The following is a 14,855-nucleotide window of genomic DNA, read 5'->3' on the forward strand; positions in this document are numbered from 1 at the left end:
GGAATAAAAGCAATTTAGCTATATAAAGCTGCCTGCTACTGTTCAACTGGTATCGTCTAATATTCAAGAACCACATAATGATGAAATCTACTTTTTAGCTGAAAAAATGGCTTTAAAAAGTGGTAAATTTAAGTAAAATCACCTTATAACTACAAATAATGATTTAAAAGTACTAAGTTTAGGAAAAACATATTCCCTGCCCCCAGAAACATATGAATAGACACCAAAACCAGAGAAAAAGACCATCAAATAAAAAAGTTGTGGCCCAAAATGTGATTTTGGGGGGTTTTGGCGGCCATTTTGGATTTTGGCCCGGCACACTTTTTTCTCGGACCCGAGACAAAAAATATTGTCATTTCATGTTGAGATAAGGTAAAAGGAACACAAAAAAACTGTTGTCACAGTAAAACTAGAAATCACCCATTTATAGCCCACTCCTAGTAGTAGGGGGGGGGGATAATGTACACTATGTTTTCTGTTTGTCTGTTTTGTTCTCATTCTTACTATCATTTTATGATATACACTGTAAGAGTGACAATGGTCTGATTAGTTTTGGGGTCAGGAGGTCATATCTCACAATGGTTATACCTGAAAATATCTCATTCTCTTGATAACTGAAGAACCATTTGAGGGATCAGCCCATCGTGTTGGCGCAAGAATGCCCTTTTAATTAACACCACATTTTGGCGCATCGCATGTCATGATATGTTCAAATTGCCCCTGTAGCAGCATGCGTATGGGCGTTTCTGCACCGATGCGGTGCTAAAAAATGTTTTGCTATTAAAGGGCATTTTTGCACTGACACGACCAACTTCAACTTTTATAGCGAATATGATCAGAGTCAAAGGTCAAATGCTTAAAAGTCACAGAGGTCATCATTTTATAAATTTCAGAAGTTACTTGTTGGTGTGTAATTCATGTACATGTATATCTTTGATCTGGCAGTGACAATAAATTTTGACTGCTTGCTGACTTTGCAAATCTACATAGTTTCTATAAACTTGATTTTTACACATGAAAAATCCTGGGAGGTGGCCCTTGCCCTCCCCCTTTAGTGTCGCCCTTGTATACATGTAATTGTGCATATACAGTCTGATTCACATTAAATATTAGCTACATGTATGTTAAAGGGGTACTCCAGGCTGAAAATGACATGATTTTTATTAAGAGGATTGAAGAAAAATCAGATAAACAAATCTCGAAAAAATTTCATCAAATCGGACAAGGAATAACAAAGTTACATGTATGACATTTTAAAGCTTTGATTATTTCAGGAAAAAAGTTCTATGCCTGTACTGATTAATATGCAATGAGCAAGCTGATGATGTCACATCCCCACTTATTATTTTGTATTTTATTATAAATATGAAATCATGTTTAATATTTAAATTTTGTTCACGAAGAATTAAAATAATTGGGTTGATAACTGTTTTTAACAATGCACAAGGTATTTATTGCTGCAACATACATTTTTGTTGCAAGGGAGGCACATCATACAAACAGGCATGAAAAACATAAAATAATTCATTGTGATTTCATGTAAAAACATGAAAAATTAAAGTGGGGACATGACATCATCAGCCTACCAAATCAATATTCATGATGGCATGCTTACAGTTCTGTTTTCACAAAATATTACTATGAAACTTTAAAATTCAATAGCAACATTATTATCAGATTTTGATGAAATTTTCAGCATTTTTGCTCTGTTAATTTTACTCTTTTTATTCCGATGTAATTAATTTCAGCCCAGAGTACCCCTTTAGTATAAGACTCTTTCACTTGTTCAGTGGGTTCTACATGTATAATGTAATCTTTGAAGCTACCCTACATGATGAATGAATGGCAATGCTGTACTCAGCATGCTTACTTCAGCCAGCAGGGTTATTGGGAGACTCCCAAGGGGTGATTAACCCTGCATCGTGTTGATATTTTGTAATTTAATTTATGTTTAAAAGCAGCCATGGAGTGATATTTGGTAATGCTAGTGTACCACTCTAACTTTGCCATGTAAATACCCCGGGGGGGCCACTTACATTGACGAGCGGATACCATGCGCGACCAAAAATCACGTAAAAAGGATGTCTTTTTCAAGATAGGGCACATTAGGTACGTAACGTGATAAGGGTGTAAAAAACACAAAAATAATGAAAAAAGGGTATCTATTTCGCTAGGAAAGCTACGTGTTTAGGGTCAAATTTGCGGAAATGATAAAACAAAATTAAAATGGAAAAAGGATGTCCTTTTTGCCCCAACACTACGTGTTTAGAGTCCTGATTTGCGCGAGGTGAGGAAGGTGGGGCCGTACTAAACAGCCAAATGGTGTGTAAATTAGGTAAGACCGACGACCGACGGACCCGTGACACAACAATAAACATGATAAAATATCGCTGTATACTTGTTTAGGGGTTCATTTCAGGGAATACTTGCCAAGAGTATAGTTTTGTTTCAAATACTTGTTGAGGGTAGGGTTTCAGACGCCAATACTTGTCAAGGGGTGCATTTTCAGAACATGGAAAATACGTGTTTAGGGTGTTTTTGAGACCCAGTGGTCGCGCATGGTATCCACTCGTCAATGGAAGTGGCCCCCCCGGGGTAAATACATACGATGTCTAATGATGACAGCGTAACCAGGAATTAATTTTGGAGGGGGCGGTAAGTGCATGCGAAATGTGCCAACACTCGGAGTGCGCAAAGCACGCTCTGATCCCTAGGGGGAGAGGGCAGGTTCCCCCCTCCCTGGCTGAGCGCAAAGTTTTTGGTGTCTCATCAAATTCAAATCAAAAGAAGACATCTCTTGCGTCTCTAGTTCCCTTATTGGCCCAATTCAATTGACTTGCTGTGATTTCTAAAAGAAAAATTGTTTTCGAAAGAAATTATGTGTGTCCAACATTCGAAATGATCCCTCTTCCCACGCGAAGTGCGGAAGCTAAAAACGTCTTATTTAAAAAATGAGAACAGAAAAGGGCATTCATTGAGTGGTACATGTATAAAATGCCAACTAATGTAACTTTGGTACATGTATGAATGCCTGTCATGGTCAGATCAGATTTGACAGCAAAAAAGAAATTAGCCACATTACCTATCTTTAGCTCGCAAAACAGAGTAGTGTCCGTCCGTTAACTTTTCCTTGTAAACGCGAACTTCAGTTTGACTTTAACCTAGGCTCATAATTTGGTGTGTATGATACTAGCATGGATCCCAGGATGCCTATTGATTTTGAAGTCCAAAGGTCAAGGTTACACTGACATGTTTTCATCTAATACCCTGCTGCAGTCCTTATAAACGCGATATTCAGTTTATCTTAACCTAGGGTCACGTAATTTCCTGTGTATGATACTAGCATGAATCCTAGAAAGCCTATCGATTTTGAGGTCAAAAGGTCAAAGGTCAGGTCACACTGACATGTTTTCATCTTACCCTTCCGAAGTCCTTCTACATGTAAATGCAATAATTTTATTTTAACTTAACCTAGGCTCATATAATTCGGTGTGTGTAATACTAGTATGGATCCCAGGAAGCCTAACGATTTTGAAGTCCAAGGTCAAAGGTCAAGGTCACAATGACATGTTTTCATCTTAACCTTCTGCAGTCCTTGTTAAACCCGATAACCTCGGTTTAACTTAACCTAGGCTCATATAATGTGGTGTGTATGATACTAGCATGGATCCCAGGAAGTCTAGCGATTTTGAAGTCAAAAGATCAAAGGTCAAGGTCACAGTGACATGTTTTCATTTTACATGTACCCTTGTGCAGTCTTTGTAAAGGCGATAACTTCAGTTTAAATTAACCGAGGCTCATATAATTTGACGTGTATGATATTATCATGGATCCCAGGAAACCTATTGATTATGAGGTCAAAGGTGAAGGTCACAGTGACCTGTTTTCATCTTACCCTTCTGAAGTCCTTGTAAACGTGATAATTTTAGTTTAACTTAACCTAGGCTCATATAATTTGTTTTTTATGATACTAGCATGGATCCCAGGAAGCCTATTGATTTTGAGGTCAAAAGGTCAAAGGTCAGGATCACAGTGACATGTTTTCATCTACCCTTTTCGATTCCTTCAATAATGCGATAACTTTAGTTGAACTTAACCCAGGCTCATAATTTGGTGTGTACATGTTTGATACTAGCATCTGTAGATCCCAGCAATTCTTTTGATTTTGAGGTCAGAAGGTCAAAGGTGAAGTTGCCACCTTCCACTTTTCTTACTTGACCAATAACTCCATTTTCCACGTTACAGGCGGGTGTATAATATGCTCGCCTTAGAGAGAAGAGAGAAGAACGTCTCGTTTTAGATTTTTATTCTTTTGACAAAAATAAGGGGGAAAAAAGGAAAACAATAAAGCTATGCCCTTCTTTTCTATTCTCCCTTCGCTTCATTTTCTCCCTTTTCCTTTCCTTTTTTTTCATTCTGGGGACGTTTGGCGTGGCGACCCCCCCTCCCCCCAGTTACATGTATGCGCCTGCCAAATGATAGCATATTGATAATGAATGAAATGGATCAAATTCTATCTGAATGTGTCTTTGACGCTACAAATGTGCTCCGGCTTTACAGGGGGTTCATTTTTCCAAGGCTATGTCATTTGAAATATGCAGATGTACAGTATGTGTACATACATGTATTATGTATAGGAAAAATCAATTGCAGGTCTTTTCTGATATCTTGGCATTAATGGCAACTTCAGACCTTACTAATACATGTACTTCCTTAGACTTGTGTTCATGATTCATCTTTAAACAATATTACATACACATGTACACTGTAAATGTACATGTATACTGATAACTGAAGCTACATGTATACACATGTATGAAGTAACGTGTACAGATGCAAAAAAAAAAAAATTATCCCACTTTGAGCCGCCTTTGTTTTTCAAGATACATAATGGTAGATATATGTGTGGAGAGTGAGCTGCAAAAGGAAATGAACAAGGAAAAATGTTTTATTAATTGCAGAGAGACGAATGGTGTAAATAGTAATGGATATTTAAAGCAGGTGTTAGAAAGGAGTTTTGTATAGCATTCTATTTTTGTCTACAGCTTGACAATGCATGTAGTGTACATGTAATCATCACTCTATTAAGTAGGATGTTGCATGAAAACAAAAAATCCAGTATATCATGGACTGTAGTGATTTGGGTATCATTGAAGTGGTTTGTTTGTTGCAACAGAAGTGGAAATTGAAAAGCGAGCCAACGGGCACAAGTATACAAAAATGTTGTGCATATCCGCGATAGCGCTATCTTACAGAATGATAGAGCGATAAAAGTAGAGAACGAGATTCTGTCATGTTATACATTAGTACCCCCCCCCCCAGGTTCCTCCCCTCTCTGCCTCTGTCTGCCCTTCTCCGGGGGGGGGGGCACTTCCATTCACGAGTGGATACCATAAGATCTCAAAAAGCACCCTAAACACGTATTTTCCATATTCTGAAAATGCACCCCTTATTGGCATGTGAAACCCTACCCTTAGCAAGTATTGGAAACATAACGATACTATTGGCAAGTATTCCCTGAATTGAACCCCTGAACAAGTACAGCGGTTTTTCAATCAAGGACGTCGGTCGTCGGTTTTACCTTTACCTACATCATTGGGTTTAGTACAGCCTAACTCGCGCAAATCTTACACTAAACACGTACATGTAGTAGTGTTGACTCCTGGGGCAAAAAGTACATTCTTTATAAAACATTTTACTTTTAGTCTTGATTGTTTATACCCTCACAAATTTGACCCTAAACACGTAGCTTTCCTAGCGAAAAATATACCCTTTTTTCATTATTTTAGTGTTTTTGACACCCTTATTACGTTATGTACGTAACTTGCCCTTTCTTGAAAAAGACATCCTTTTTACATGTTTTGTTGGTTGCGCATGGTATCCACTCGTCAATGTAAGTGGCCCCCCCCCCCCTGGGCCCTTCTCCTGGGTTCACACTGGGGTGTATCCAGGATTGAGCAGCGATTGTTTAAAAAAAAGGGGGGGGGTCAGGGGTGGGATGGGTGGGTGGGGGTTGGGATGGGGCAATTCCCAACTTGGTCAGACCAATTAAAGTACATGTAGACCTACATGTATGCAACAGGAATCTTATACTACATAATAGTCTGCAAGAACAGACTCATATTTGACGCTTTAATCAATTCTACCATGTCTTATGATAGTCTGGAGTACCGGTAATTCATACTATGTACTTAGATGCCAAACTCTGTCTCTTTCAAATGGTAGAGCCAGCCACAGTACAATAAAGTGAATCTAGTCTCACTTCTTCAGACTCTGCTTTTTGCACTAAGCGAATTGTGAGAACCAAGGGTCTGTGGCTGGAGACTAATCTTAATATATCTACATGTACATGTATGTAAACATCCAGTAAAACCAATAATCCCATTCTCTTCATTTTTCCTGGTTTGCTACATCGATCACAGTGGTATTTATTTCTCACTTCCAAACTTCCTCTTTTTAGCTTTATTGTACAGGTTGTTTTGTCTCAGTTTTCAAATCCATGTTTTTATTTCCATCTTCCTATTCATCATCTTCTCTATATAATGAAGAGTTTGGTTGCAAAAGGGGTTAGGTCCACTTTGGACCATTCTGAGAAAAACCATGTTTTTTATTCTCACTTATTGCAATATTCTTATGAAAAACTAAATTGCCATGGTGGACTACCCTATCATGTGAACATAAAATTGGGTATAAAAGAAATCTACCTGTCTTCAATTTTTTAAATTATCATTGTGAACCTACATGTAACCCCTTTTGCAAGCAAACTGTAATGAATCCAATCTCTTGATTAAAAAAGTGATTTTTTTTCTTTGCCACTTTAGTTACATGTACGTTTTCATGTGAATTTCAAATTTTCTTTGGTATCATCAAAGCGACTAAAAATTTAGAGGTTTTGAGACAGAAAACAATAAAATTTATGAAAAATGGACCTAACCCCTTTTGACAAATCAGCTCTTCAGAAGAGTTTGTTTGAAAAAGGGGTTACATGTAGGTCCACTCCAAGAACATCATTTTTTGTCTCACCTGCATAGCAGAGTGAGACTATAGGCGCCGCTTTTCCGACGGCGACGGCGGCGGCGGCGTCAACACCAAATCTTAACCTGAGGTTAAGTTTTTGAAATGACAGCATAACTTAGAAAGTATATGGACCTAGTTCATGAAACTTGGCCATAAGGTTAATCAAGTATTACTGAACATCCTGCCTGAGTTTCATGTCACATGACCAAGGTCAAAGGTCATTTAGGGTCAATGAACTTAGACCATGTTGGGGGAATCAACATCAAAATCTTAACCTAAGGTTAAGTTTTTGAAATGTCATCATAACTTAGAAAATATATGGACCTAGTTCATGAAACTTATACATAAGGTTAATCAAGTATCACTGAACATCCTGCATGAGTTTCACATCACATGACCAAGGTCAAAGGTCATTTAGGGTCAATGAACTTTGGCCGAATTGGGGGTATCTGTTGAATTACCATCATAACTTTGAATGTTTATGGATCTGATTCATGAAACTTGGACATAATAGTAATCAAGTATTACTGAACATCCTGTGCAAGTTTCAGGTCACATGATCAAGGTCAAAGGTCATTTAGGGTCAATGAACTTTGGCCAAATTGGGGTATTTGTTGAATTACAGCCATAAATTTGAAAGTGTGTTGGTCTAGTTCATAAAACTTGGACATAATAGTAATCAAGTATCACTGAACATCCTGTGCGAGTTTCAGGTCACATGATCAAGGTCAAAGGTCATGTAAGGTCAAAGAACTTTGGCCACGTTGGGGGTATTTGTTGAATTGCCATCATATCTCTATAAGTGTATTGGTCTAGTTCATAAAACGTGGAAATAAGAGTAACCAAGTATCACTGAACATCTTGTGCGAGTTATAGTAGTTTTCAAAATCAGCACTGCTGCTATATTGAATCGCGTGATGCAGGTGAGACGGCCAGAGGCATTCCACTTGTTTATTCTCCCATATTGCAATATTCTTATCTGAAACTAAATTTTCATGATAACCTACCATGAAATTATAAAATTGGGTATAAAAGAAATCTACCTGTCTTCATATTTTTTAAAAATGTGGACCTAACCCCTTTTGCAACCAAACTGAAATGGACCTAACCCTTTTTGAAAAAAAGATGATTTTTCTTTGCCATTTTAGTTCACTTTTTAATAGGAATTTCAAATTTTCTTTTGTATCATCTTATAGAGCTACTAAAAATCTATACATTGAGACCAAAAAATCAAATTAGATGAAAAATGGACATAATCCCTTTTGCAAGTGAGCTCTTCATATCCTGGTTATGTTTGTTTGCTTTTCTGTATTCCCTCTAATAACACAATCATCACCTGCTTCAGATTTTTCTTTTCTTCTCTATTAGAGCAGTTTGTCATCTTTTTTAGTTTTCTGTTTCTTCCATAAATTTCTGTTTTTAGAAGCTTTTCAGTCTTCATTAATGGTGTTATTCAGGGTGTTTCCTCACTATTTACATGTGTTTCGAAACCTGTTTTATTTATCCAAAGTTCTACACTAATTAATCCATTCTCCACATTCTCTATTAAACTTTTCTACTCCCTTCCCTCCTTTAACCCTGAAAGGACTGGGCTATTAGAGATGTATTGAGGACTGGGGGGGGGGGGCATGATGGCCCCCCCTCTGATCTTGGCTGCCGTTCGCGCGATCGCGCCAAAATTTGGCACGCACATTCTTTACCACATATTAAAACTACAAGCCAGTATAAAGAAAAATTCTGAAAAGAATTATTATTTGCATATTCAACACCCAATTTCACTTAAAATTTTCTCTCTTTTTTCCAGATGTCATCTTTGTAATCTAATTGAAAGGTTTCCACAAAGAAAAATTTTCGGCATGACATTGTCTCGTAAAAAGTCACGTGGCGTCGTGATGCTATACCCGTATGTCGAAAAATTGGTCTCAAAAGTTGCGTGAGACTTTAAAGGAGAATGAAACCCTTGAAACTAGCTGAATCCATATCAAAGAGAAAAATCAAAGAAACATATTGTTGAAAGTTTGAGGAAGATTGAATGAATAATAAGAAAGTTATGAGCATTTGAATATTGAGATCACTAGTGCCATGTAGATCCTCCCATCGGCAATGCGACCAAGATCTGTGATATCACACACGTACAACTCCCTCATTACTTTAGTACTTATTTCACTTATATTCTCACTTTTATAGAGTCTATCACAAGGTTATGTGTTTTCTTTATGAGATGACAAGTACAGAGGTTTCACAACATTATATCATTGATGAATCGTTTGTCATATGATTAGAATGAGCAAAAAGAGATGTTTTGGGGTATATTTTCAGTGTCCGAATGGGAGAGTTGTACGTGTGTGACATCACAGATCTTGGTCGCATTGCCAATGGGAGGATCTCCATAGCATTAGTGATCTCGACATTCAAATGCTCATAACTCTTTTATTGCTAGTCCTATTTTACTCAAAGTTTTGTTGATCTTATTCTTTGATTTTTCTGCTTTCACAAAAGCTAACTTGCTCCAAGAGTTTCATTCTCCTTTAAAGAAAAAAGTCATAAAATTTTGCGGCGCTATCTTTTTGCGTTTCGGAAATATCGCGCAAAATGTTGAGAGGGGGCCATCATGCCACCCCCCAGTCCTTTTAGGGTTAATGTGCATGTTCATCTACATGTACATAGTATGATTGATGTACATATTAACATTTACGCATTGATCACGCCTTTCTTGCCTGTATATATGTATGTGTTGAAATTAATTCTTCAATCTCCTGCCCTCCCCGGTTTGGAGCTGCTTTTAATCAACCTTAGTATTAAAAATTTTAATGCACAATAAATCTTATTTTGCAGCCATAGGGATTTCTACTTTTTCCGCTTCTTTCAAACTTCATGGAAACATCCTCCGGAGATAGTTTCATCATTGAGCTATCAACAAATACATGTAGCTCCATGGTTTCATGTAGAGTTCTGTCAAAGTGCCAGTGACTCACTGGTTAGTTTGTGCTTGACTTATCGAATTCAAGGATTCCCGTTAGCTTTAACATCAGTCGGTGAAAAATCACTGACAAAACTTCATGAAAAGCTCCTAGTTATCGTAATCATTATCATACTTCTACTGTCAGTTTATTTTTAAACAGAGATGCCGAGTTCAAAGACCAGCATCAGAGGAAAATTAATGGGCATGTGTGTTTTATTAATACTTTGTTTTCTTCCAATGTGTGTCCAACAGAGACCTGAAACCGGAAAATATTCTTCTCAATGAGAAGATGCACATACAGATCACAGACTTTGGAACAGCCAAGATTATAGGGACTGATGATAAGAAGGATGGGTCATGTAAGTTACTTGTGTTTCATTCCTGGGGCCCGTCTTACAAAGAGTTGCAATTGATCCGATCAATCGCAGCTATGGAAAGCCAGCAAAGTCAACATATAAAATGCATGTTTGTTCAAAAAAAAATTATAGATATGAATGTATATCCATAAATCTAATGATTTCTTGACAATTTGGTGTGTTCTCCTTTGTTAGGACATTTTGCAAATTTCCTGTACAAAAAATTATGACACTGATGGATTTTCATAGAGTTATGATTGATTGGATCAATCGTAACTCTTTGTAAGATGGGGCCCTGATATATATATGACACTATTTGGTATACCCAAGCAGGTATTTCATGAAGCAATTTTACGCACTACTCATGACCCTTTATTGTGCTATGTTCCCAGCATCCATTGCGACGATACAAAGATGACCCCCCCCCCCCTCCCCATCTACGTTTGGAAGTTGGAAGTTAGCATGGTAGAAAAGTAAAAGGCTCAAGGGAGGGGGGGGGGTAAAGGGTAGTCTTCACCCTTTTAAAGTGATTGGCTAACATTGATTTGACTTTAAAAAAATCTGAGCTAGAAGGTCACACTTGTCACCTGTGTGTGTGATATGTTACAAAAATGTAGCCCAGAAAAAATTGCGTCCGGAAATCTTTTTTTAGTGATTAAAAAAGTGAAATATAAAGTGACCGGAAACACCATCTTAATTTCATCCCATACACTTATGTGTTCTATTTAAGCATCTTTAAGACGCCTAATTACAAAATTGGGTTTTGCCTTGTATTTTTAGCTTTTCATTCTCAATAATGGTTGTTTTCAGGGATTTTTGGTTCTAATACATGTACTTGTACACATGTTTCATCTTGGTTTGAATTTTTTTTAAATCGGCTGCTCACAAAGTTAAATAATACCTTTAATCCTGACACATTATCATCGGGTATCGATAAGTAAAAGTGGAATATGATTTGATTTTGTTATTAATACTTTTTTAGAAACTTTGTGCAATAATTTCGTTTTTACTTTTAACAGTCTGTACAGTACCGAAATATTCTTGAAAGGAACAGAAATAAATCATTTATAAAATATTGAATGAAATATAAAGTGCCATACATAATTTCTAAGATAATTGTTTGTGTTAGCCAGTAGCAGATCCAGGCAGGGTGCAAGGGGCGCATGCCCTCTGTATATTTTGAGAATTGCCCATTGAACACACATGTAACACATCAATATGCACATGTAGCTAAATCTATGAAATTTTTATTGAGCCCCCCCCCCCCCCCCATCTCAAAATCCTGGATCCTTCATGGGTCCTTGTATAGACTATTTCTTTGATTGGAAAGGCACTGAGAAAAGTATTGTGATATGCCACCTTAATCTAGCTTACCGGTATTTCATCTGGAGTGGGATGTTGGATTTACGTCTAAACATAAAATGAAGTCCCAAGTAGAATGAGGAAAGCAAAATCAGGAATTAAATCCAACTATCAAAATAGAAACGCACCTGATTCTCTTGATCATATCCTCTATTGCATGTGTATAATTTCCTGTTGATCGTTTTATCTGTTCTTGTTTTGAATTTGTGGATCGTGTTGATTGAGCCAGATATTATATTATAAATAACATTTAATGTTTTCTTTTGTAGCTCGTGCAAATTCATTTGTTGGTACTGCTCAATATGTGTCCCCGGAGCTACTCACTGAAAAATCTGCAACGAAAAGGTAATTATTGTTTCAAGATCTTGTTCATAATGTCATTTAGAACATTTTTTTTACATGTACACTTGCATCAGTCTTTTCAATTTTTTCTCAGGTGGAGAGAGAGTGAGAGAATGAGAGAGGGGGAGAGGGGGGAGGGAGATACGAAAGAGGAGAAAAATAAATGGGTAAGAAAATGCCCTAGAAAAAATGGACTTAGAGAGGAAACAAATGATATAATAAAAAAAGCAGGCAAAATGCAGGCCATTTTCTTGATGGAAATAATAAACATATATAGGTATACAGTAGGCCTATACTTGATGTTGCTCAAACATGTACATGGTAAAGATTGTCAAATATTATATGGCTATGTTATTTTCAGTTTTCATTCTAGATTGGCACAAAATATGTGTATTTATTTTTTATAAAAACATTTTTACAGTAATTTATTCAATGTTATTACATTATGTTAATATTATTTATTTGATTATTTAAATTCATAATTGAAAGTCTTAAAATATCTTTTTAAAAATGCAACTTTTGGTGATTTGTCTACACAAGTTTGGTTATTAATATTATTGACTTTCTGGAACCATGTCTCTATACCATCCTCTATTTAGCTCGGACCTCTGGGCTCTTGGCTGCATAGTGTATCAACTACAAGCAGGGCTACCTCCATTTAGAGCAAGGTGATAAACTTTTTACATTTATTTTCACTTCTCCACTTGAAGGTTATAAATTCAGTGATCATTTATGGTCAAAACTATTATATATTTCTCTGCTCAAGGTACATGTAGCAAAATGATATTTTTTTAGTTTTGTTTTTATGCTTTTGTTCTGTTATTGAAAAAAAATATATTTTTGATTGATTGAAAGTGAAATTTGTATTTATACTAAAGCACCTGTTATCAAGAATAATGTTTACAAATTTTTTTAATAAATGTTATTCAATATTTTTATTTTTTTCTCTGAACATTCTTGTTTCGATTAGCAACAGCCTCGTATTCTGCGAGATAACTATATTTGAGATTCATCAATTTAAAATGTGTTTTTCCAGAATCATATAGGAACACTTGTTCCAAAGGAAAAGGGACGCCATCAGAACATTCACAGACTGAACATTTTGAACAAACTAGAAAAGAAAAGGGGCATTTATCAAACGTAAATAAGGGAATTTAATTAGAGATTTAAAGGGAAGAATTCCATTATCATAAAAAGTAGTAGCGAAAGGGGCAAATCATATTTTGATGGGGATTATGCGATGAAAGGATGCAATTGCAGAAGAAAGTAGAATGCTAAATAAAGAAACCAGGCACTCATCGGGCGGAAAAGAGTGGTTGTTAAGGACACCTTATCTGATATGAAGAACAGGCACCTATGAGAAGGCAAAGGGGCACTCGTTAACACATAAAATGGGTCCTTCTCAGGTAAAACGGGCACTGAACATGTTTGTGAGGGAAACTTTTCTTGGGTAAAAAAGGGTACTGATAAGAGAAAGGCCACCTATAAGAAGGCAAATGGGCACTTGATAACTACATCAAACAGGTCCTTCTCAGTTATGAAAGGGGCAAGGAACATGTTTGTGAGGGGCACTTTCCTTTGGTAAAAAGGGGCACTGATACGAGAAAGGGCACTTGGTAACACCTAAAACAGGTCCTCCTCTTGTGAAAGGGACACAGTACATGTTTGCGAGGGGCATTTTTCTTGGGTAAGAAAAGGGCACTTTTTCAGTGCTTCAAAAAGTGGAGGCGCTGTGCCCCCCAGCCCCCCCCTTCCCCCCAGGATCACCGCCCCTACATGAACAAAAAAGACAAACATACTAGTACATCTAAAGGGCATGAATGATTACCCCGGTAAATATTCATTTTCCACATTATCTTTTAGTATGTATATTCCAAGCAGTCAGTAAAACAAACAGAGGATGCAAACCAGTCTATTTAGTCTTGATACTTTTGAATTAGCTGAGGTTTATTAAAGATACTAGAGCAAGTTAAGTTTCCATGCCATGATTGTTTTTGTCCACGGATGAAATTCAAGTAGTTTTCCTGGAAACCGATCCCATGCATAAAGTTTTAAACATCAGGAAATATATTTTGTCTGGAATAAAAGAAAAATGCTGGTATTAGTGTAATTCTTGCTGCTTGTTGACAGGGAAATATAGTGCAATGCCTACTATATGATATTAAAAATAAGAAGAGAAAATTTAATCTATACATGTTTGGCACGGAGGCACTGTATCTAGTGTCACTGCCTTGACACAGTTTAATATTGTCAGGGCTCGAATTAAGAATTCAAAGGGGCAAGGCCTTTTTTAATATGGCACTTAAAGAAAGGAAAGGGAAGGAGGTTGCTCATTTTAGGGGCATCAAAGGGCATCCATAGACGTTTTCAGACCACCTTGAAGTGCGTCAGTTCTAGATACTGTATTCTCTGATCTACCCCGATCAGAAATTACCAGATATTTGTGGCAGTGTGAAAGTAAATTAAGTGTAAAATATCCCCGACAGAAAATACCTGCTAAATAGTACATGTAGGTACTTGCCAAAATTACAAAAAAAAACTTTGGCAGGGATTTTTCCACGGTCGTGGGGATTTTGGCAGCGTGAAAGCAAATTACAAGAACTTTCTCCATCCAGCGAGCTGGTGGGCGTGAGCACCGTGGCCTCGCCTGCTAATCAGACCATACTTCGCACGCTCGTAACTTTGGAAACTTTAATACCCCAAAAGGGTGTGCTTCAGGGCGATATGAATGCGGGAAATAATTATCGGATATTTTTTTAGTTTTTGTAAATTTAACGGGTACTCTGGTGTTGGAGGCTGTCTGAATACACCTACAT

General features: G+C 37.0%; 1 protein-coding gene across 1 annotated transcript in view; it reads left to right on the top strand.

The window, feature by feature from the left end:
- Positions 1–14,855, top strand: part of LOC129269623 (3-phosphoinositide-dependent protein kinase 1-like) — a 45,587-nt gene that overhangs the window by 14,810 nt on the left and 15,922 nt on the right. Inside the window, exons 6-8 of the mRNA XM_064105744.1 lie at positions 10,232–10,338; positions 11,967–12,042; positions 12,639–12,707. Coding sequence (XP_063961814.1) covers positions 10,232–10,338; positions 11,967–12,042; positions 12,639–12,707 — 252 coding nt within the window. The remainder of the gene's footprint in view (positions 1–10,231; positions 10,339–11,966; positions 12,043–12,638; positions 12,708–14,855) is intronic.

This window comes from Lytechinus pictus, chromosome 10 (genome assembly GCF_037042905.1).
Source record: "Lytechinus pictus isolate F3 Inbred chromosome 10, Lp3.0, whole genome shotgun sequence".
NCBI classification, from domain to species: Eukaryota; Metazoa; Echinodermata; class Echinoidea; order Temnopleuroida; family Toxopneustidae; genus Lytechinus; species Lytechinus pictus.